This window comes from Prionailurus bengalensis, chromosome D2, assembly GCF_016509475.1.
Source record: "Prionailurus bengalensis isolate Pbe53 chromosome D2, Fcat_Pben_1.1_paternal_pri, whole genome shotgun sequence".
Classification (NCBI taxonomy): domain Eukaryota; kingdom Metazoa; phylum Chordata; class Mammalia; order Carnivora; family Felidae; genus Prionailurus; species Prionailurus bengalensis.
In genome coordinates, this window is record NC_057351.1 from 32,465,947 (window position 1) to 32,491,728 (window position 25,782).

The 25,782-nt window shown below is 40.1% G+C and overlaps 1 protein-coding gene across 2 annotated transcripts in view; it reads right to left on the minus strand.

The window, feature by feature from the left end:
* The window catches only part of ASCC1 (activating signal cointegrator 1 complex subunit 1), a 111,671-nt gene that overhangs the window by 71,907 nt on the left and 13,982 nt on the right, over positions 1–25,782 (minus strand). For both annotated transcript variants that reach the window (XM_043596579.1, XM_043596578.1), the window contains exon 5: positions 22,550–22,728. In XM_043596579.1, the coding sequence (XP_043452514.1) occupies positions 22,550–22,728 (179 nt within the window). The remainder of the gene's footprint in view (positions 1–22,549; positions 22,729–25,782) is intronic.

The following is a 25,782-nucleotide window of genomic DNA, read 5'->3' on the forward strand; positions in this document are numbered from 1 at the left end:
GTGCTTTCTACCGGACCCTGCTGTGAGATAAAATGGAATTATAGCAGCATTACCAGCTATAGAATGACTGAGAGATATACAAGGTTTTAATATACTTCTTGAACTCACAGTGAGACATCTTTGAATCTTAATGCAAGAGAGGAAAGAGTAAAAAAATAAGGCACAGTTTATCTGCAGATCACACAAATGAAAAATACCTTGTTGATGTCTGTGAGCAGCTAAATCCTACATTAAATACTCAGGCTCAGAGAGTTGAAGCACAGGGATGATCATGATAATGTCTGTAGTGAAATAACATTTCTTATAAATTGATCAGCACAAAAGAAGGTGATTTCAGAAAACGCTCTTCTAAAAGGTAAGTTCAGTTTCCTTGGAGAGTCAAGGGTAAGGTCAAGGACGAGCATGCTACCAAATAAAGAGAAAAGAGGCCAAGTATTTGAAAGGGAGAAGAGTTCAAGGAAGGGTGAGGGAAGGATAGGATGAGACCTGGGAGTAGAAAGGTCATCTGCTGTATCTAAAATGTGACCTTCACAACAATGTTTAAAAATGAAAACTGGGGGGCCTGGGTGGCTCAATTGGTTAAGCATCTGACTCTTGGTTTCAGCTCAGGTCATGATCTCACAGTTTGTGAGCTCAAGCCGTGTTGGGCTCTGGGCTGACAGTGTGGAGCTTGCTTGGGATTCTCTCTCCCTCTCTCTCTGCCCCTCCCCTGCTCGCAGGCTCTCTCTCAAAAATAAATAAACATTTTTTAAAAATGAAAATTAATATCTGTGGTAGGCAGAATTCTAAGAATGGCCTTCAATGACTCTCAGCCTCATATAACCCCCTCTCCTCCTCTGACTGGGGGGTGGAACTTGTGGATGTGATGAGACATCATTGCTATAATTATACTATGTTACATGGCACAGCTGACCTTAAGATAGGGAGATTATCCCAATGCACCTGACCTATACACATGAGCTCCTTAAAAAGGCAGAGGGTTCTCTGATGACAAAAGTCAGAGATTTGAAACACAAGAGGAATTTAATAGAAGCTAGTCAAGGAAATGGGGCCTTCAGGCCTACAGCCACAGAGAAGTGAATTCTGCCAATAACCTGAACACATTTGGAAACAGATTCTTACCCAGGGCCTCCAAATAAAAGACCAGTTTGGGGGGGGTCATCTGGGTGGCTCAGGTGGTTAAGCATCCAACTACTGATTTCGGCTCAGGTCATGATCTCATGGTTCATGAGATTGAGCCACACATCGGCTCTGTGCTGACAGTGCAGAGCCTGCTTGGGATTCTCTTTCTCCCTCTCTCTCTGCCCTTCCCCCACTTGTGATCTCTCGTTCTCTTAAAATAAATAAACTTATGGGGTGCCTGGGTGGCTCAGTCGGTTAAGTGCCTGACTCTTGATTTCAGCTCAGATCATGATCTCACAGTTCGTGAGTTTGAGCCCCATATTGGGCTCTGTGCTGAATCCTGCTTGGGATTCTCTGTCTCTCCCTCACTCTCTGCCCCTCCCCTGCTCACTCTCTCTCTCTCTCAAAATAAATAAATAAACATTAAAAAAAAAAAAAAAAAGACCAGTTTGGCCAACACTTTGATCTCAGCCATGTAAGACCGTAAGCAGGAAACCCACTGAACCCACCAGGTCATCTGATCTACAGAACTACTACAGGACTGTGAGATGACAGATAGGTATGTTTTAAGCTGCTAAGATTGACGTAATTTACTATGCAGCAACAGAAACTAATACACTAAATAGGGTACAAATATAAACTAATAAACTCATAGTTCATAGTACCTTTCACCCCCCCCCCCACCCACCCAGAGATCCCAAAAGGACTTGATATATTTGACATAGGCTACACAGGAGGATAAATTCACCTTTTAAAAATAATATTAATATTTGATAATAATGTTAATAAATTACTTTAAAAAGATCCTTCCATCCTGATTCAGGATGAAAGATGGACATCCCTAATGAACAAAAGTTCTTCTTTTTTAAACAATTAGGGAATAAGAGGGGCACCTGAGTGGCTCAGTTGGTTGAGCATCTGACTTCAGCTCAGGTCATAATCTTGTAGTTCACGAGTTTGAGTCCCACATCGGGCTCACTGTTGTCAGCATAAAGCTCGCTTGGGATCCTCTGTCCCCTTCTCTCTGTCCCTGTCCTGCTTGCACTCTCTCTCTCTCCCGAAAAAATAATAAATAAACATTAAAAAAATTCACTTACAAAACCAAAACAATTAGGGAACAAGAGATGATTTGAAGTTGAAAAACCCAAGCACAACTAGGAAGGCTTTGCTCTTCTTTTTCTAAATCCTCAAATACTATGTATATTACTCTCCAATTTTAGTAAAGGCTGGTCTCATTGAAATACTTGCTCAGGGCACCTGGCTGGCTTAGTCAATGGCGTGTGACACTCTTAAATCTCAGTGTTGCCAGTTCAAGCCCCACGTTGGATGCAGAGATTACTTAAAAATAAAATCTTAAAAAAATAAAAATAAAAAAAAAAACACTCACTGAAAGACTGGTAAAACTGGTTAACAGACAAGCAGTCATCAAATATCTTCAATTTCTTTATTTTTTCAATATATTTTTTATATTTTATAAGTAATCTCTATGCCTAATGTGGGACTCGAACTCCCGACCCTGAGATCGAGAGTAACACGTTCCACCAACTAAGCCAGCCAATTTCAATTTCAACACCACTCACATAATTTCCTGCAGTGACTCCCGGAACTAACCTCCTGTATTTGTTATATTGCACTGTATGAATTAGAGTAGTGACTAGGTCGCACACAACCCTGTATCATTCATTCTACTTTAGGATGGTAGCACCCACTAACTGCAATATCTTGGGCAAGTTACCCTCCCTAAATTTCCATTTCTTCATCAGTTAAATGGAATACTAATACCTATCACACAGGGATAGACTGCAGATTAAACAAAATAAACACAGGAACACTATCCAGCACACTGCAAGAGCTCAACAATTACTTGTTATTTTATATGTCACTCAATGTTGAATAAGTGAAAAAAATAAGTGAATAAGTATTTATAATACTACAAATTATTAGAAGCATTGTTCATAATAGCCCCAAAGTGGAAACCACCCAAATGTTCAAGTGATGAATACAGGAACAAAATGTGGTATATACCCATACAATGGACTATTTTTCAGCCACAGAAAAAATGAAGTAGTGCTACATGATAAACCATGGATAAACCTTGGAAACTTTATAAGTGAAAGATGTCAGACACAGAAAGCTACGTACCATATGATTTCATTTACATGAAATATTCAAAATAGACAAATCCATGGTGAAAGTAAATGAGTGGTTGTCAGAGTTTGGGAGGAGGAAGCAATGGGGAGTAACAGCTTAATGGATAGGGATTTCTTTGGGGGGGCAATGGAAATATTATGGAATTAAGACAGTGGTGATGGTAGCACAATGTAGTGAATATATCACTGAACTGTGCACTTTAAAAATGGGAATTTTATGTTACATGAATATCTCAATTTCAAAATATATGAGAATATCTCCTTTAGCCCACGGAAAATTAACTCCCATAGCACTTGTCCTTCTGCCATCAATAACTATAAAAACGAGATAAAATATATAAAACAAATGTTTCTAGACATTAGATTAACAGATGGTCCTGAACGGTGACACCTACGTTAGGAGAAAAAAGCAAACTGAACCCCATCCTGGCTTTTTGAGTGGAGACAATTTCCAGACAGTGGCACAGAGTGGGAAACCCAGAGTCCAGTGATCCCAATGAGTTGAAGTGACAAAAAGTGGAATTCAGGAAATGAATGCCAAGGCAAATAAAATTTGAAGGGCCAAGTGTGAAAGAGGAGGAAGCTAAGTTTAAAAAAGATGGGAAGGGGGCGCCTGGGTGGCTCAGTCGGTTGAGCGTCCGACTTCAGCTCAGGTCATGATCTCACGGTCCGTGAGTTCGAGCCCCGCGTCAGGCTCTGGGCTGATGGCTCAGAGCCTGGAGCCTGCTTCCGATTCTGTGTCTCCCTCTCTCTCTGCCCCTCCCCCATTCATGCTCTGTCTCTCTCTGTCCCAAAAATAAATAAACGTTGAAAAAAAAATTTAAAAAAAAAAAAGATGGGAAGGGGGGAGCTCAAGAGATCTGCATAAAGTCTCTTTGAGACTCCGGCTGAACAAAAATCTGCACATGCAGAGGGTGAAATCCACAAGACAAGAACAGAAGCTGTAAGCCAAACAATACCCAAAGCTCAAAGAGCAGGTAAACACTCAAGTTCTCACCAGCCAGAGGGGACAGACCATTCTTGAATACACAGAGCATTAAACAAAGATACCAGAAAGGATACGCCTAAGTACGTAGTGAGGCTAAATTAGCCCTAGAGTAAAGAATACTCTATTCTGTCCTTAAGGGGCTTAAAAACAAGCTTTGGGAGTACCTGGGCAGCTCAGTTGGTTAAGCGTCCGACTTCGCTCAGGTCATGATCTCGCAGTTTGTGGGTTTGAGCCCTGCGTCAGGCTCTGTGCTGACAGCTCAGAGCCTGGACCTGCTTCGGATTCTGTGTCTCCCTCTCTCTCTGCCCCTCCCCTACTTGTGCTCTCTTTCTCATTCAAAAATGAATAAAACATTTAAAAATTTTTTAAATAATAATAATAATAATAACAATAACAAGCTTTGGAATGATTATGCTGATCCACAAATAACTGTCTTCCTGAACAAAATTTTAAGACTCTCTAAAGAGAAAAAAAGTTGCTCTTAATGAAGTAAATTCACAATGTTCAGCATCCAATAAAAAATTACCATACATGCAAGCAGAAAAATGTGACCCATAAGTATGTAAAAAATCAGTCCACCGAAATAGATCTAGAATGCTATCATACTAATGGTATTGGTGGACAATGAGTTTAAAATAGCTATTATAAATATGCTCAATAGTTCAAGGAAAACCTAAAGATACTGAGAAAAGGGTGTTTTAAAAAAAGAAACAGGGGGCGACTGGGTGGCTCAGTCGGTTAAGCATCCGACTTCAGCTCAGGTCATGATCTCACGGTTTATGAGTTCGAGCCCCGTGTCAGGCTCTGTGCCGACAGCTCAGAGCCTGGAGCCTGCTTCGGATTCTGTGTCTCCCTCTCTCTTTGCCCCTCCCCTGCTCATGCTCTGTCTCTGTCTCAAAAATAAATAAAACATTAAACAAATTAAAAAAAAAAAAAGAAACAGAACTTCAACAGGTAAAAAATAAGAGCAAAAATGAAAATTCCATTGAATGGGATTAATAACAGATTAGAAACTTGAAAAAAAAAATCAGTGAACTTGAAGACATAACTACAGGAACTATCCAAACTAAAGCAAAGAGAGAGAGGGGAAAAAAAAAAAAGTATGGAAGCAAAATGAACAGAACTTCAGTAACCTGTGCACCAGTATCAACTGATCTAATATATATGTAATCAGAGTTCCAGAAGGAGAAGAGGAAGAGGAAAAGAAATAATAATGCCTGAAAATTATCCAAACATGGAGCAACATCAGCACAACAGCATCTAATAAAATCCAAGCCCTCATTCCTACATGAAAATACCAAATAAACAACAACAGACAGACCAATGTAGCTTTGGGAAAACTCTAGAAACTAATTACAAAGCAGCAACAACCAAGCAAATGCCTAACCCTACCCAAGAGAAAGCTGTACTCAAAATGGTAGGAAATTTCAAGTTTTCTCTCCACCCTTTGCCAGACTCCTTCCTCAGGGGAGCACAACAGGTCGGAGGAAGCCACTCAATTTCCACTCGTTCATGAGGGCTGAAGGAAGAGTGAAAGTAGCCTGCAGTGTTCTGGCTTGTTAGGTGGCTGTCTGAAGAACTGGTTTCTGTCCTGCCTGACTTGGAGTGCTGCTGGGAACAGTGGCATAGTCTGGACAACATGCTGGAGGCCATAAGTAATGCTGAATTCTGCCTATGAAGCAAGAGAGCTGCAGGAGAAAGCAGACCTACAGGTATCTGGGGGCAAGAGATTATAGGCAAAGGAATACAACAAAACTACAAAAGGCTCCAAAAAAAAAAAAAAAAAAGCAGTGGTGAAATCTTAAAGAAATTAAGGCACTTAACAGCAGCCATGTATATGGCTTGGCACACACACAGGCCAAGGAAGACACATCCCCAGAAAAGATTTGAGAGGACTCCGAAACAAATCTGAGACAATTTAAGCAGCAAAATAATTAAGCACAATAGTAAATTATAAGCACTTGGAAAAAACTGAAATTCATGAAACCATACTAATAATAGATAAATTTAAAAGTAAAGAGAGAAGGAAGGTGTCCACTTGTATGAGAATGTAGAAAGCTGAATACCAAATACAGAGTAAGTACTAGAGTTAGAAAATTACCATTTTGAAATCATCATGGTCAAGACCGGATCAAGTAAAAATCATCAATGGCTGCTAAGTCCAGGGGAAATGTTGATGAGGAGAAGAGAATCTGCATGACCTTAGAATATCTCCCTACAGACTTATTAGTTATAAGGGAGATACAATATAATTATTATACTTAGGAGAAATCGGGCAAATCTTGACTGGATATAACATCACTTATGAAAAACAGATGAACATTTATGCCCCCGATGTGATATTTTTATAAGAATACAATATCACCTATGCAATACTCTGATTGAGAAAGTATAGGGGCATGCCTGGGTGGCTCAGCCAGTTGGGCGTCTGACTTAGGCTCAGGTCATGATCTTGCAATCAATGAGTTTGAGCCCCACATCAGGCTCTGTGCTGATAGCTCAGAGCCTGGAGCCTGTTCCAGATTCTGTCTCCCTCTCTCTCTGTCCCTCCCCCACTGATGCTGTCTCTCTCTCTGTCTCTCTCTCTCTAAAATAAACCTTAAAAAAAAAAAGTATAACATCAAGCTAACTATGAGGAAACACAGGACAAATGCAAAAAGAATGCTGTTTTTAAGGCTTATTTTTCTTTATTTGAGAGAGAAAGTGCAAACACATGCAAGTACAAGAGAGGGGAAGAGGGACAGAGAGAGAATCCTAAGCAGGCTCCATGCTCAGGGTGGAGCCTGAGGCGGGGCTTGATCCCACAACCCCGGGATCAAGACCTGAGCCGAGGGGCGCCTGGGTGGCTCAGTCAGTTAAGCAACTGACTTCGACTCAGGTCATGATCTCATGGTTCGTGGGTTCGAGCCCCGCGTAGGGCTCTGTGCTGACAGCTCAGAGCCTGGAGCCTGCATCGGATTCTGTGTCTCCCTCTCTCTCTGTTCCTCCCTTGCTCATTCTCTGTCTCTCAAAAATAAATAAACGTTAAAAAAATTAAAAAAAAAAAAGACCTGAGCCGAAATCAAGAGACGGACACTCAACCGAGTTACCTAGGTGCCCCAAGAATGCTCTGTTTTTAAAATATTTTTTTTAATTTTTTTTTTCAACGTTTATTTATTTTTGGGACAGAGAGAGACAGAGCATGAACGGGGGAGGGGCAGAGAGAGAGGGAGACACAGAATCGGAAGCAGGCTCCAGGCTCTGAGCAGTCAGCCCAGAGCCCGACGCGGGGCTCGAACTCATGAACCGTGAGATCGTGACCTGAGCTGAAGTCGGACGCTCAACCGACTGAGCCACCCAGGTGCCCCAAGAATGCTCTGTTTTTAAAAGAATGTTGGAAAGGACTGTATTCTTCAAACATGTCAATAACATAAAAGTCAGAAAGGCTATGAAATGCTCCAGCTAAAAGAGGTTAGAAAAGGCCCTTCACCCCTGAGGCTGAAGGAAGGCAGCTCTTCAGAGCCAGCAGGGAGTTATACAGAACATCGGTTCTCTCTCCCAGAGAGCACCTGCTGCACGAGGGATAAAAGAGGCAAAAAAAGACAAATAATAGTCAAGGGAAGAAATGCAACTATTAGGGTAAGGCCAGAGAGCAAAAGCAACAATGAGAACGGAGGTTACTTTGCAAGGTTGGGGAGAGGAACATATTGGCCAAGTAGATGGCAGGCGAGACTCTTAGAGGTCTATGCACAACTGAAGCCAGTTTTCCAGTAAGTCTTAACCCTGAATGCTACAACAACAAAGAATGATCTTTAAGTCTCAACCCAGAAACAGGACTAGAAACTCGGCGGAATTGGCATTACTGACTTTCCCAGTACACAAAACTAAACCATAACTTGAAGACCTTCCCTAAGAGGAGTGGTCACGGTATCTGTATCCCAGATTGGAGGAACAGGGAAGGCCCAGGGAACTTCAACAAACAAATCAAGGCACACGTGGTAGAAGGTCCAAACACTCTACCACTACAAGCAAGGAGAAGCTTTGTAGAGGACTGACCAGTGGGATAGAGCGGCCAAAACGCAACAACAGAGTGCACGCAACATACATCAAAAACACTTCCTAAAGTGACAACCCTGGACAGTGTATGACCCCCCTTTTTTTTTTTCAACGTTTATTTATTTTTGGGACACAGAGAGACAGAGCATGAACGGGGGAGGGGCAGAGAGAGAGGGAGACACAGAATCGGAAACAGGCTCCAGGCTCCGAGCCATCAGCCCAGAGCCTGACGCAGGGCTCGAACTCACGGACCGCGAGATCGTGACCTGGCTGAAGTCGGACGCTTAACCGACTGCGCCACCCAGGCGCCCCTTTATGACCCCCTTTTTAATAGAGTAGTACTCACAGGTGCAGGACACATAACAAGCTATTAAAACACACAAAAGACAGAAACTTAGCCAAAATGACAAAATGGAAGCATTCTCCCCAAAAGAAAATTCAGGAAAAAATTACAGCCAGAGAATTGCTCAAAACAGAACAGAGGTTAAACATAAAAACTAAATGCAATTCCTGCACTTACCCTGGAACTTGTATTGGAAAGTTTATAAAGGATCGATCATATTAGAGCATATGAGTATTTGTTATACTATTTCTTTTCCCAATTTTTATAAATTTTAAATTATTTCCAATTAAAAATAAAAAAGCAACTAAACATCTTACACATAGAGGAACAAAGAATTTTAACAGATTTCTTATCAGAATCTACATAAGCCAGAAGACTATGGAATAATGTCTTTATGGTGCTGAGAGAAAAAAACTATCAACTTATTCCTATAGCCAGTAAAAATTATCTTTCAAAAAAGAGGACCTAAATAATTTTTCAGACAAATAACAGCTGAGGGAAAGTGTTTCCAGAAGACTTGAACTATAAGAAATCTTACAGGAAGTTGTTTATATAGAGAAGCAAAATTAATGACGAGACAAAGTCAGAAGGAAAGAAAGAGATGATGTATTGTAAGGTTCCTCACTGTACATAAAGTAGTGTAATATTATCTGGAGGTGATGAATTAAGGACGTACATTGTATACCTTAGAGCATTTGCTTAAAAAATGAACAGGTATAGCTAATAAGCCAATAGAGTTGATAAAATCAAAAATTTTAAACACCTGGGGTGCCTGGCTGGCTCAGTCAAAAGAAGTGTGCAACTCTTGATCTCAGGGCCATGGGTTTGAGCCCCAAGTTCGGTGTAGAGACTGTTAAAAAACAAACTTTAAAAGAAAAAAAGTAGCTGTTTAAAAATAAAATAGGGGTGCCTGGATGGCTCAGTCAGTTAAGTGTCCGACTTCATCTCAGGCCACAATCTCATGGCTTGTGAGTCTAAGTCCCGCACTGGGCTCTGTGCTGACAGCTAAGAGCCTGGAGTCGACTTCAAATTCTGTGTCTCCCTTTCTCTCTGCTCCTCCCCTACTCGTACTCTGTCTCTTTAAAATGAATAAATGCTAAAAAAAAAATTTTAATAAAATAAAATTTTTAAACACCCTCAATTCAAAAATTGTAGGAAAAACTTGACCAATGAAAAGACAGGATAAAAAATTGCAAAACGGTAGATCTAAAGCCATCCATATCTATAATTACATTAAAAGTAAATGGTCTAGGGACACCTGGGTGACTTAGTCGGTTAAGCATCCAACTTTTGGTTTCAGCTTAGGTCATGATCTCACAGTTTGTGAAACTGAGCCCTGTATTGGGCTCTGCGCTGACAGCACGGGGTCTGCTTGGGAATCTCTCTCTGCTCCTCCCTACCACCCCCCCCCCCGCCCCTGTCTCTGCCCCTCCCCTGTCCACACACACTCTCTGTCAAAATAAATAAATAAACATTTATTTAAAAGAATGTCCCCTCTCACATTTTCTATTCAGCACAATACTGGAGGCCCCAGCAATGTAATAAGTAAAAGAAGTAATAGACACGTAGATTAAAATGGAAGAAGTAGGGGTGCCTGGGTGGTGCAATTGGTTAAGCATCCGACTCTTGATCTCGGCTCAGGTCATGATCTCACAGGTTTGTGAGTTCACGCCCCACATTGGACTGTGTGCTGATGGTGCAGAGCCTGCTTGGGACTTTGTCTCTCCTTCTCTCTGCCGCCCAACCCCCCCACCCCGTACACATGCCCTCTCTCTCCAAGTAAACTTAAAAAAATTTTTTTAAATTTTTTTAAAAATGGAAGAAGTAAAACTATCTTTATTCACAGATGGTATGATTATATACATAGAAAATTCTTTTTTTACATTTTTAAAAATGTTTATTTCTGAGAGAGCGAGCGAGCAAGTGAGCATGAGCAGCGGAGGGGCAGAGAGAGAAAGAGAGACACAGAATCCAAAGCGGACTCCAGGCTCTGAGCTGTCAGCACAGAGCCTGATGCGGAGCTCGAACTCATGAACTGTGAGATCATGACCTGAGCCGAAGTCAGATGCTCAACCAACTGAGACACCTGGGCGCCCCTATACATAGAAAATTTCAAGGAAACAACAAAGTAATTTGGTGTGAACTGAACTGTGTCCCCCTAAAATTCACATTGTTGAAGTCCTAATTCCCAGTAACTCATAATGTGACTATACTTGTAACTACGGCCTTTAAAAAGGTAATTAAGGTAAAATGAGGTCATACAGGTATGCCCTAATCCAATATGATAGTGTTCTTATAAAAAGAGGAGACTAGGGCACAAACACACAGTGAAAACCATGTGAAAACATCAAAAGAAAACAGCCATCTACAAGCCAAGTAGAGAAGCCTTATAAGAAACCAGCCCTGGGGCACCTGGTTGGCTCAGTCTCTAAAGTGTCTGACTTTGGATCAAGTCATGATCTGTTGGTTTGTGAGGTCGAGCTCCGCATCTTTCTCTCTCTCCCAAAATAAATAATAAATAAACTTTAGGGAAAAAAAACAGAAGAAGAAGAAGAAAAAACCAGCCTTTTTAATACCTTGATCTCAGACTTCCAGTTTCCACTGTGAAAAAATAAATTTGTATTGTGTAAGCTATCCAGTGTGTGGTATTTTGTAAGAGAAGCCCTAGCAAACTAATACACAATTACAAGAATTGATAGATGAATTTAGCAAGGTCACAGGATACATACACAGTTTAACATACAAAAATCAGCTGTATTTCTTTTTCTTTTAACTGTTTATTTATTTTTGAGAGACAGTATGCCAGCAGGAAGAGGTAAAGAAAGAGGGGGACAGAGGATCTGAAACAGTCTCTGCCCTGACAGCAGCGAACCGATGTGGGGCTTGAATTCATAAACCATGAGATCGTGACCTGAACTACAGTGTGCCCCTCAACTATATTTCTATACAGTAATAATACACAAGTGCAACCGAAATTAAAAGATACCATTTCCAATAGCATCACAAAATATGGAAAACTTAGGACAATTTTAATACAAGTAGCATAAAATTGGGAAACGAAATTAAAAAGCAGTTTTGTTTACAGTAGCATCAAAAACATAAACACTAGGAATAAAATTTAATAAGATGTATGTACAACCTGTACAATGAAAACTATAAAATATTACTAAGAGAAACTGAAGAAGACCTAAACAATAAATATATACTATGTTTACTGACTAAAAGATTCAATACTATTAAAATATTAATTCTCCCCAAAATGATCTATAGACTCAACACAATTCCAGTCAAAATCCCAGCAGGCATTTTTATACCAATCAACAAGATGATTCTAAAACTTATATGAAAATCAAGGGGCATCTGGCTGGCTCAGTCAGTAGGGCATGCAACTCTTGATCTTGGGGTTGCGAGTTCGAGCTTCACAATGGGGGTAGAGATTACTCAAAAAATTAAAATTTAATTGAAAAAATAGTAAAATCTATATGGAAATCCAAGTATTATAAATGGAAAAAAATCTTTAAAAAGAACAAAATTGGATAAGTTATATTATCTAATTAGAAGACTTATAAAGCTATAGTAATCAAGATTGTATAACATTGGTGCAAAGATACACATGTAGATAAATACACAGAATAGAGTCCAGAAACAGACTCAAACACAAAAGATCATTTGATTTTCAACAAAGGTAGCAAGGCCATTCAATGGGAAAAGGATGGTCTTTTCAACAAATGTCACTTGAACTAGACATCTATATGGGAAAAATCAACCTGAATCCTTATCTCCCACCACACACAAAAATTAACTTCAAATGAACTACTGACCTAAACATTAAAGTTAAAACATACAACATAGTTTTACAGTTTGTAGTTTACAAAAGAAAACTTTGACATCTTAAAAAGGCAGAGATTTTTCAGAAGCAACACAAAAAGTACAGACCATAAAAAAAAATTGGATTCCATCAAATTAAAAATTTCTGCTCTTTACAGGGCACCTGGGTGGCTCAGTTGGTTGAGCATCCGGCTTCGGCTCAGGTCATGATCTCACGGTTTGTGGGTTCGAGCCCCGCATCAGGCTCTGTGCTGACAGCTCAGAGACTGGGACCTGTTTTGGATTCTGTGTGTGTCTCTCTCTCTCTCTCTGCTCCTCCCCTGCTCGTGCTCTGTCTCTCTCTCTCTCTCAAAAATAAATAAACATTTAAAAAAATTATAAAAAAAAAAAAAAGAAAAAAATTTTTCTTTTAAAGTCTATTTTTATTTATTTAAAAAGTTTTTTTTAATACTTTATTTATTTTTGAGAGAGAGACAGGAGTGCGAGTGGGGGAGGGGCAAAGAGAGAGGAAGACACAGAATCAGAAGCAGGCTCCAGGCTCTGAGCTGTCAGCACAGAGCCCGACATGGGGCACGAGCCCACGAACAATGAGACCATAACCTGAGCCAAAGTTGGACCATAATGCCGGAGCCACCCAGGCACCCCTCTGTATCTTGTTTTTGATCGTTGTCACCCTGCAGTATGTGTGTGTCAAAACTGGGACATTACACTATAAGTAAATTATAACTCAATAAAGTTGATATCTAACATAGAAATTGATATCTAACATAGAAAAAAAACTATCAAAAAATTAAACTTTATGTTCCTTTAGCCCACATATTCTACTTCTTAAGAATTTACCCCAAAATGTATTCCAAAGAAATCATGAGCCAAGAACATAAAGATACATGTACAAAAATGTTCATTATAGCATTATTTAATAGAAATAATTTCCTTTAATGTTCCATTAAAGGAGGACTGCTTAAATAAGTTGGGGTACATTCATAAAATACTTTATGGTAATTGAAAACACTAATTAGATTTATATGTATTTACCTGGAACATCCTGTTAAATCAAAAGGTGGGTACAAAACAGTGAATACTGGGGTACTTGGGTGGCTCAGTTGGGTGAGTGTCTGGCTCTTGATCTCAGCTCAGGTCATGATCTCATGGTTCATGAGACTGAACCGTGCATTGGGCAGTGCAGAGCCTGCTTGGGATTCTTTCTCTCTGCCCTACCCATTCGCTCGCTCTTGTTCTCTCTCAAAATAAACAAACGTTAAAAAAACACACACACACACAGCAAGTATGACAAATGTTAATAAGCAAGTATAATAAATTTTATTTTAATAAATGTATATAATACATATGTAAATTCAAAAAATTTATGTGCCAACTTTATACCAAGAGGTATCATCTTTTTCCTAAAAATAAGAGAATGTTGGGGCGCCTGGGTGGCGCAGTCGGTTAAGCGTCCGACTTCAGCCAGGTCACGATCTCGCGGTCTGGGAGTCTGGGAGTTCGAGCCCCGCGTCGGGCTCTGGGCTGATGGCTCAGAGCCTGGAGCCTTTTTCCGATCCTGTGTCTCCCTCTCTCTCTGCCCCTCCCCCGTTCATGCTCTGTCTCTCTCTGTCCCAAGAATAAATAAACGTTGAAAAAAAAAAAATTTTTTTTAAAAATAAGAGAATGTTGAGCCCATTCTTATTTTGGAGCTAAGACATGATCAGAGATATCAAATGAGTTTCAGAGGAACCAAAACAAGACTGAACGCCAGTCTTTCATGAAACTTCTGTCTCAATGAATAGGTATGTGCTCTTCAAAGCTACCAGAAAGGGGTGGGGGGGGGGGGCACCTGCCTAGCTCAGTAGGTAAAACACCCAACTCCTGATCTCAGGGTTTTAAGTTCCAGCCCCACGCTGGGTGCAGAGATTACTTAAAAATAAAATCTGGAAAAAAAACCCAAAACAACCTACTGGAAGGAAACTCATCTAAGTTAGGGTAGTAAGTGCAGATCACTACTAGAAAATGCTTATAGGCTCTTACAGTCATCAGCCTGTTGTTCTAACATCAGAATGAAAACCACTAAAAATTTCATATAATAGGTAGATAATGGTCACTTACTACTTATTTACTCTTTTATGCTGTACTTACTCCCCTGCTGTTATCAGAACCTGATTTAAAAGCAGGAAGAAAGCAATGTCACTATGGAGTCTCCCTGAAAGCAGGAAGAAAGTACTCTGACCTGATTAAGGCCAGCATGACATCCACAGTGGCCAATCCTATTCTAGTTGAATTAAAGCAATCATTCTCCAATATTTGTTCCCTGTCAGCCCATGTCAGGAACCACAAGGAAAGGGAGAAAGTGTACACACACACACAGACAAAAAGGCTTACTTATTACAAGCTGCTTATTGCACACCAAACATTTGTAACTTTTCAAAACAATATAAATCACTGAGCTTCAATAAGTTGGTATTTATAAGGTAAAATAATTTCAAAACTTACCAGCCCACACTGAAACTTCAGTGTTCCTGATCTCCTACCCCACCCTCCAACGAGAATGAAATCATCTTGCTATGAAATGCTAAGGGGAAAAAAAGACATTCTGACAGCTTACTAATTTTATATGCACACTATATATATATATATATATGTGTGTATATATATAGTACATACATATATAGACTGCATACATATATAGTATTTAATTTATAAATGTGCCCTTGTTCAAGCACATAAATGCCAGTTAATCACTTAAAAATGGGTTATATAATTCCACACTGTCTACTTATATTTTCCAGTCTGAATCTACTCACCTTTCTAGCCTCCTTAAAAAAAAATTTTTAGGGGTGCCTGGGAGGATCAGTTAAGTGTCTGACTTAGGCTCAGGTCACGATCTCGCAGTTCATGGGTTTGAGCCCCACGTTGGGCTCTGTGCTGACAACTCAGAGCCTGGATCTGAAACTCAGAGCCTGGAGCCTCCTTTGGATTCTGTGTGTGTGTGTGTCTTCTCTCTGCCCCTCCCCCACTCGTGCTCTGTCCCTCTCCCTCTCTCTCAAAAATAAACATTAAAGGGGCGCCTGGGTGGCGCAGTCGGTTAAGCGTCCGACTTCAGCCAGGTCACTATCTCACGGTCCGTGAGTTCGAGCCCCGCGTCGGGCTCTGGGCTGATGGCTCAGAGCCTGGAGCCTGTTTCCGATTCTGTGTCTCCCTCTCTCTCTGCCCCTACCCCGTTCATGCTGTCTCTTTCTGTCCCAAAAATAAATAAACGTTGAAAAAAAAATTAAAAAAAAAAATAAAAAAATAAACATTAAAAACATTAAAAGCAAAATATTTTTAATGCTTATTTATTTTGGAGAGAGAGAGAAAGAGACAGAGACAGAGTGCAAGCAGGAGAGTTACAGAGAGGGAAACAGAATCTGAAGCAGGCTCCAGGCTCAGAGCAGAGCCTGACGTGGGGCTTGAACTTATGAACAGCAAGATCATGACCTGAGCAGAAGTTGGATACCTAACCAATTGAGCCACCCAGCCACCCCTAGCCTCCTTTAAAAAAAAATTTTTGGGGGGCGCCGGGTGGCTCGGTTGGTTAAGCATCCAAATCTTGGTTTTGGTTTAGGTCATGATCTCATGGTTCATGGGATCAAGCCCCAAATCGGGCTCTGCACTGATAATTCAGAGCCTGCTTGGGATTCTCTCTCTCTCTCTGCCCCTCCCCTACTTGTGAAATAAACTTAAAAATTTTTTTTAATTAAAAAATAAATTTTTTTTAATTTCAATAGAGTTGACATACAATGTTACATTAGTCTAGGTATGCAACACAATGATTCAACTTCTCTATACATTATGTCATGCTGTAGTCTCCTTCTTAAATAATCAATTTTAGGGGTTTTGGGTGGGTCAGTTGGTTAAGCATTTGACTTTGGCCCAGGTCATGATCTCACAGTTCATGAATTCTAGCCCTGTATCAGGCTCTCTGCTGTTAGCACAGAACCCACTTCAGATCCTCTGTCCCCTTTTCTGTCCTCTCCTGCTCACGTGCATTCTCTGTCTCAAAAATAAACATTTAGAAGTGTCTGAGTGGCTCAGATGGTTGATTTTGGCTCAAGTCATGATCTCACAGTTCGTAAGTTTGAGCCCTGCATTAGGCTCTTCTCTGAAAACACGGAGCCTGCTTGGGATTCTCTCTCTTTCTCTACCCCTCCCCTGCTGCCCCTTCTCCCCACCTCTCAAAAACAAATAAAAAGGGGCACCTGAGTGGCTCAGTCGGTTATATGTCTGACTTTGGCTCAAGTCATGATCTCGTGGTTTGTGAGTTAGAGCCCTGCATCAGGCGCTGTGCTGACAGCTCAGAGCCTGGAGTGTGCTTTGGATTCTGTGTCTCCCTCACTCTGCCCCCTCCCAGTCACGCATGCTCTCTCTCAAAAATAAACATTAAAAAAAATTTTAATTTCATTTTAAATGAACATTAAAAGATAAATTTTTAAAAATTATCGATTTTAGCAATTCTTACTCCCTGTCCCACACAAGTACTTGGATTCTAATACTTCTACATCTGCGTATCTATATCTTGCTATATTCTAACACTGAAGACCTAGCTGAGCAATAGAATAGGATAGGAGAAAGCAGAGGAAAGGAAAGGAAAGGAAAAGGGGGAAAAGAAAAATAAAAGGAATAGGGGGAAGGAGAAATCTTATAAAACTTTTTCACCCAGAACATTTTCATTAACCCTGCACACAGCTATTAAAGACAGCCCTCATCTTTTCTTAATACTCCAAGGAATACAAATAACTTTAACCTGAACAGCCATAAGATAGGAGTAGTAGCTACCATTTATTACATGCTTGTTATGTATCAAGCACCGTGCTGAGTACTTTATGTTACATTTAATCCTTCCTGCAACTCTCCAAAGCAAGCTGTAAAAATCTGGAGAGGTTCACTTGCCAAAGTCTACACATATAAGGAACCCAGAATCAGATCCAGGTTCATCTGTTTCGAGAACCAAAGATACTAAACACTGTTCTATTTCATTCCGTATGCTTTTATTCCTCTCTTTAGTACAAGATTGAGAAAACATAGCATGGACATCCATGTGCATAAAAATGAACCTTGACCTAAATGTCACACCTAATACAAAAATTAACTGGATCATAGATCTAAATATAAATAAGCAAAATTACAAAAACGCTAAGAGAAAACCTTGGTTATTTGGGGTTAAGCAAAGAGTTCTTAGACATGACATTAAAAGTATGATCCAGAGGCTTCTGGCTGGCTCACTCAGAAGAGCATGTGACTCTTGATCTCAGGGTTGTGAGGTCAAGCCCCATACTGGGTATAGAGATTACTTAAAAATAAAATATTAATTAAAAATCTAAGGCTGCCTGGGTAGGTCAGTTGGTTAAGCATCCGACTCTTGATTTCTGTTCAGGTTCTGATCCCAAGGACGTGAGATCAAGCCCCTTGTCAGAGCCTGCTGGGGATTCTCTCTCTTTCCCTCTTTCTCTGTCCCTCTCCTCCCCAGTGCACACGCACATGCATGCACACCCACTCTCTCTCAAAATAAATAAACATTTAAAAAAAATTGGAGCACCTGGGTGGCTCAGTTGGCTAAGCATCCAAATCTTGGTTTCAGTCTAGGTCATGACCTTGCTGTTTCATGGGTTTGGGCCCCAGGCTGGCAGCCTGGAACCTGCTTGGGATTCTCTCCTCTCTCTCCCTCTATGTGCCCCTCCTCCACTCACACTGTCTCTGTCTCTCTCAAATAAATAAGCTTAAAAAAAATCCATACAAGTCCCAAAAAAGTCCATTTTACTGCATCATAAATTTTTTTTTTTAATTTTTTTTCAACGTTTATTTATTTTTGGGACAGAGAGAGACAGAGCATGAACAGGGGAGGGGCAGAGAGAGAGGGAGACACAGAATCGGAAACAGGCTCCAGGCTCTGAGCCATCAGCCCAGAGCCTGACGCGGGGCTCGAACTCACGGACCGCGAGATCATGACCTGGCTGAAGTCGGACGCTTAACGGACTGCGCCACCCAGGCGCCCCATAAATTTTTTAAGTTTACTTATTTATTTTGAGAGAGAGAGAGACAGAGAGAGAGCACCAGAAGGGGCTGGGGGGGTGGGTGGAGCCTGAGAGAGAGGACGAGAAAGAGAATCTCAAGCAGGTTCCATGCTGTCAGCGCACAGCCTGATGTGGGGCCTGAACCCACGAAATTGCAAGATCATGACCTGAGCCGAAAAAAAGAGTCAGATGCTTAACCAACTGAGCCATCCAGGCGCCCCATTTACTGCATTATAATTTTTAAGGTAAAATAAGATTTTTAAATTCTTCTCTAGATAACTGGTTAACTAAATAGGGATTTTAAAAAATTAGAGTTTTACCTCATTATGTATCAAAATATATTCCAAATAAACTAAAAAGTTACACGCAAATTATGAAGTAATACTCATCCTCTTAATATATACGAAGCTCTTACAAACAAATTAAAAAATGAACACTCTTGGGGCACCTGGGTGGCTCAGTCGGTTGGGTGTCCAACTCTTGATTTCTGCTCAGGTCATGATCTCATAGTTCATGGGATCAAGCCCCACATCATGGGGCTCTGTGCTGGTAGCATGGGGCCTGCTGGGGATTCTCTCTCTCTCTCTCTGTCTCTCTCTCTCTCTCTCTTTCTCTCTGCCCCTCCCCTGCTTGTGCTCCCTCTCTGTCTCTCAAATAAATAAATAGGGGCACCTGGGTGGCTCAGTTGGTTAAGCATCTGACTTCAGCTCAGGTTATGATCTCTTGGTTCAAGAGTTTGAGCCCTGCATCAGGCTTTCTACTGTCAGTGCAGAGACAGCTTCCGATCCTCCGTCTCCCTCTCTCTCTGTCCCTTCCCCGTGCTCGCTCAGTCTCTCTCAAAAATAAATAAACATTTAAAAATAAACAAATAAGCATTTTAAAAAAATGAACACCCTCAAAGATAAACAGTCCAAGACATAAAGAAACAAGAATTAAATACATGAAAAAGTCTCATCTGTACTTAGATCGATGGAACAGAGTAGAGAACCCAGAAATGGACCCACAAACGTATGGCCAACTAATCTTTGACAAAGCAGGAAAGAATACCCAATGGAATAAAGACAGTCTCTTCAGCAAGTGGTGCTGGGAAAATTAGACAGCAACATGCAGAAGAATGAACCTGGACCACTTTCTTACACCATACACAAAAATAAACTCAAAATGGATGAAAGACCTAAATGTAAGGCAGGAAGCCATCAAAATCCTCGAGGAGAAAGCAGGCAAAAACCTCTTTGATCTTGCCTGCAGCAACTTCTTACTCAACATGTCTCTGGAGGCAAGGGAAACAAAAGCAAAAATGAACTACTGGGACCTCATCAAAATAAAAAGCTTCTGCACAGTGAGGGAAACAATCAGCAAAATTAAAAGGCAACCGACAGAATGGGAGAAGATATTTGCAAACAACATATCAGATAAAGGGTTAGTATCCAAAATCTATAAAGAACTTATCAAACTCAACACCCAAAAAACAAATAATCCAGTGAAGAAATGGGCAAAAGACCTGAAGAGACACTTCTCCAAAGAAGACATCCAGATGGCCAGCCGACACATGAAAAAATGCTCAACATCACTCATCATCAGGGAAATACAAATCAAAACCACAATGAGATACCACCTCATGCCTGTCGGAATGGCTAACATTAACAACTCAGGCAGCAACAGATGTTGGTGAGGATGCAGAGAAAGAGAATCTCTTTTGCATTGTTGGTGGGAATGCAAGCTGGTGCAGCCATTCTGGAAAACAGTATGGAGGTTCCTCAAAAAACTAAAAACAGAACTACCCTACGACCCAGCAATTGTACTACTAGGCATTTATCCAAGGGATACAGGTGTGCTGTTTCGAAAGGACACATGCACCCCCACGTTTATAGCAGCACTATCAACAATAGCCAAAGTATGGAAAGAGCCCAAATGTCCACCGATGGATGAATGGATTAAGAAGATGTGGTATATACATACAATGGAGTATTACTTGACAATCAAAAAGAATGAAATCTTGCCATTTGCAACTACATGGATGGAACTGGAGGTTATTATGCTAAGTGAAATTAGTCAGAGAAAGACAAACATCATATGACTTCACTCATATGAGGACTTTAAGAAACAAAACAGATGAACATAAGGGAAGGGAAACAAAAATCATATAAAAACAGGGAGGGGGACAAAACAGAAGAGACTCATAAATATGGAGAACAAACTGAGGGTTACTAGAGGGGTTGTGGGAGGGGGGGTGGGCTAACTGGGTAAGGGGCACTAAAGGAATCTACTCCTGAAATCATTGCTGCACTAGATGCTAACTAATTTGGATGTAAAATTTAAAAAATAAAATTAAAAAAAAAAGCCTTATCTCACCAATAATCAAATAAATGAACAATCAAGCAATAAACTAATATTTTTTGGCAACTGGATTACAAAAAAAAAGAACCTTAAAAGAATGGTAACACCAATATTGGCAAGGATGAGAAAAGGAAACTCAAGAAAACTACAGTTTGACATATAGTGTTATAACATTTCCTAAAGGTAATTTGGAGACATATATATCAAAACTCTCACTCTTTCTCTCTCTCAAAAGTAAATAAACATTAAAAAAGAAAAAAAGGGGGAGGGGTGCTTGGGTAGCTCAGTCAGTTAGGCATCTGATTTGGGCTCAGGTCATGATCTCGGCACTCGTGAGTTCAAGCCCCACGTTGAGCTCTGTGCTGACAGCTCGGAGCCTGAAGCCTGCTTCGGATTCTGTGTCTTGGTCTCTCTCTGCCCCTCCCCCACTCGTTCTCTGTCTCTCAAAAGTAAAGACACATTAAAAAAAAAATTGTACACACAAACACTCTTTTCCATTTCCAAGAATTTACTAAGAAATTACTTAGACTAGCGCAGAAAAATGTATGCAAGAAGAGTCATAACATCATTATTTATAATGAAAAATAGAAATTTTAAAAGATAGAATAAATTATTATATATCTAGGTAATAGAATAATAAAAGCAGCCATTAAAAATCAAGTTATCTGGGGGCGCCTGGGTGGCTCAGTTGGTTGGGCATCCGACTTCGGCTCAGGTCATGATCTCACAGTTTGTGAGTTTGAGCCCCGTGTTGGGCTCTGCACTGACAGCTCAGAGCCTGGAGCCTGCTTCCGATTCTGTGTCTCCCTCTCTCTCTGCCCCTCCCCTGCTCGTGCTCTGTCTCTCTCTCTCAAAAATAAACAAACATTAAAAAATTTAAAAAAAAAAAATCAAGTTATCTGAACTGTTATCGAAATGAAATTATGTTTTTTAGTCATCACTGCTAGAATTTCCTTCCTGTCTCCAAAGCAAAAGTAAAGGTTTTTGTTCAATGACAAAACAATGATAATGGTATAATGCAAAATTGCAAAGAAAGCAGGATATAATATCATACACAAACCAAATTCTAATTTTTAAACATTTGTTTTTGTGCCACAATATTATCTCTCAGTGGTGAGATTACGGGTGACACTTTATTCATCTTTTCTTTATTTTCTAAACTTTCTAGGAAAACATGTATTATAAAAAAAAAAGAAAAAAAATATTTATTAATGTTCATAAGTTTTTTTAAACCAATGTTTCTTTAAATTTCCCAAAATTATATCCAAAAGGAGGTTTAAAATTTGTTTTCTAATCTAGATTATCTGCTCTTACCCTGGTCACAAGCATTTCACTGTTATATAAGAGGACAATTCTATATGCAAATTTCTTCTAGTTACTAACCCCAAATAAGCCATTACTACCCAGGGCAGAAGATCTACAGATAATGGTACTTCATTAATATTTCCATACACAAGGTGCACAACAGTATATATTTTAGAATGATCGTTTTATGTCTTGAAATTTTTAAAGAATAGTTCAGTATCACACAGAGGCTTATGTGCTGATATGTCTATATCTTTTTTTCAGTTCAGAATCAAAAGAAATCAGAAATGGTTACCTTTTTTGGTGGGAGAAGAAATTTATACCTTTCTACTGCTTGAATTATGAACGATCTTTGCACCCTTTCTTTTTAACTTTTTGTTTTGTTTTGTTTGCTGCTTACCATGGAGCACTTCTCCAGTACTTCCTCTTGGAACTTCAGGAATCGCTCCTGAACCTCAACTTCATTGAGGAAAAAGGCAAGGAAGTGAGTGAAGGGCTGCTTTCTTCTAAAAGTGAGCAAAAGAACATCAATCCGAGTTCGGGCTGAAATAACACCACTTCGATGCTGTCCAGTGATTACTGCAAGAAAAAAAAAAAAAAAAAAAAAAGGAGGGATGTTTAACATGACCATTAGATGCTTGTAAAATAAGTGACCTTGATACTCTCATCTCTGGAGAGCTAAAACAGTCCCGAATGTGCACATAATTTCTGAACAAGGGACAGTATCAAGGGTAGGAAAGTTACCAATGAATTCAATCTAAGCAGAATGAGGTTTAAAAACAAAGCAGTGTCTGGGTGGCTCAGTTGCTTGGGCGTCCAACTTCCGCTCAGGTCATGATCTCGCAGTTCACGAGCTCTAGCCCTGTGTGGGGCTTTGTGCTGACAGCTCAGAGCCTGGAGTCTGCTTTAGATTCTATGTCTCCCTCTCTCTCTGCCCCTCCCCTGCTCACAATCTGTCTCTCTCTCTCAAAAATAAATAAACCTTAAAAAAAATTTAAAAACAGAATATCCTGGGGCGCCTGGGTAGCTCAGACAGTTGAACATCTAACTCTTGATTTTGGCTCTGGTCATGATCCTAGGGAGTGGGATTGAGCCCCATATTGGCTTCACATTGCATAGAGCCTGCTTCAGATTCTCTCTCTCCCTCTGCCCCTCTCCCCCGTTCACACTCTCTTTCTCTCTAAAAGAAAAAATAAAAACAAAAACAAAAACAGAGTATCCTTAAGACCACCTGATGAAGTAGGAAAATGAGTTTAAAAAGCTACACAGCCAACCCTTATATCTTGCGGTGAGAATGTAAAATGGTGCAACAGCTACAGAAGAGTACAGCAGTTCTTTAAAAAGTTAAAAAGAGGGACACCTAGGTGGCTCAGTTGGTTAAGCATCTGACTTCAACTCAGGTCATGATCTCACGGCTTGTGGGTTCAAGCCCTGCATCCGGCTCTGTGCTGACAGCTCAGAGCCTGGAGCCTGCTTCGGATTCTGTGTCTCCTCTCTCTGCTCCTCCCCGATTCATGCTCTGTCTCTCTCTCAAAAATAAACATTTTTTTAAAAAAGTTAAAAGAGAATTACCATATGACGAGCAATTCCACTGTTATATAGAAACCCAAAAGAAGTAAAAACAAGAGGTGCCTGGTTGACTCAGTCAATAGAGCATGTGACTCTTGATCTTGGGGTCATGACTTGGAGCCCCACATTGTGGGTACGGTTTACTTTAAAAAAAAACCGATTTTAAAAAATAATAATATGAAATACAAGAAGAAAAAAATCCAGAAAAAAACATTAAAAAAAAACCAAACAGGTGTTCAAAACCACTTGTATACAAATGTTCAGAGCAGCTCTACTCACAATACCAAAAAGTGGAAACAACGGAGGTGTCCATTAACTGATAAATGGATAAACAAAATGTCCTGTCTCCATATAATGGAATATAATTCAGCCATAGAAAAGAGAATGAAGTACAGACACATGCAAAATTATAAATGAACCTTGAAAACATTATACTAAGTGGAAGACCCCAGATACAAAATGTCACTGTATGTTTCCATTGATAATAGCCAGAACAGACAAATGCAGAGGGACAGAAAGCAGATTAGTGGCAGCCAAGGACTGGAGGTAGAGAGGAGCGGGGAGCAATTGCTTAGAGGGTATGGGATGATAAAAATGTTCTGAAACTAGATAATGGTGGTGGTTATACAACACTGTAAATGTACTAAACGTCAGAGTATTCAACACTCTAAAATTATCAAAGGCAGGAGTGGGGGCTGGCTGGCTCAGTCAGTACAGCATGGAGCTCCTGATCTCGGGGTCATAAGTTCAAGTCCCACGTTAGGTGTAGAGTTTATGTAAAAAAAAAAAATGGTCAAAATGGCAAACTTTATGTTGTGTATATTTTAACCACAATTTTTAAAAAGTATGAATACATCACATAGAAATTTAAATAACAATATAAAAAATTAAAAGCAAAACCTGGAATTTTCTGTCATGTGAATTTTATCTCAATTTAAAAAAAATACTGTGGAAATAATTATTAGACATTCACTACAGTGAAAGGCCAAAGGAGAGTCTACTACATATATATAATCCTATCATATATGTCTGAAAACAGGGGGTACCTGAGTAGCTCAACCGGTTAAGCGTCCAACTCTGGATTTTGGCTCAGGTTGTGATCTCATGGTTCATGAGATCGAGCCCCGCATCAGGCTCTGTGCTGACAGCGTGGAGCCTGCTTATGATTTTCTCTCTTCCTCTCCCTCTGCCCCTCCCCAGCTCACTCGCGCTCTCTCTCTCTCAAAATAAATAAATAAACTTAAAAAAAAAGTATGAAAACAGAAAATTAAAGTAAAATCTTTATCTTTATCTACATTATATGGATGGATACCAAATGCCCATGTTTTGGTATAATCTGGCCTTCTTTGATCTAGACTATGTCTTTATGTATAAGTGAAAGTTGGTGGGGGAGCCACAAAGCACAGACCACTGTCTGCAAAGAAACAAAATCATTTAAGGATAATACAATCTCTGTGTAAGCAGAGATTAAATCTCTAGGTTGTAGAACTGGCAGGGCGTGGTTCAAAACAGCAACTAAGGAAAGGTGCAAAAGATAAAAACAAAGAACAAAATTGGCATTTTAACAGACTATTTTTTGAGAAAGAGAGGGCGCAAGTGAGCAAGGGCAGAGAGAGAGAAAGAGAGAGAGAAAGAGAGAGAATCCCACCAGGCTCAGAGAGGTAGAGACAGAGAAGTGGGGCTCATCCAATGCAGGGCTCATGCTCACTTGAAGCAGGGTTCATCCGAAGTGGGGCTCATGCTAGTCCAAAGCAGGGCTCAAGCTCACCTGATGGAGGACTCAGACTCGTGAACTGTGAGATCATGACCTGAGCCAAAGTCCAAAGGTTAACCAACTGAGCCACCTAGGTGCCCCTCAACAGACTATTTATTAAAATGGTTAAAGACAGACTTCTGAATAGGATATAAAATATTAAGGTATTAACTGTAATAGCAGCAAAATGGGCTATGTGCTTTAAAGACCACAAAGCTTGTCCTTCCAAGCAAATGCAGAAGGCAAAGAGATAATTCCATGTATTTATCCTAACACTCTCTGTTAGAGCACTTGAAATGTTCAATAAAAAC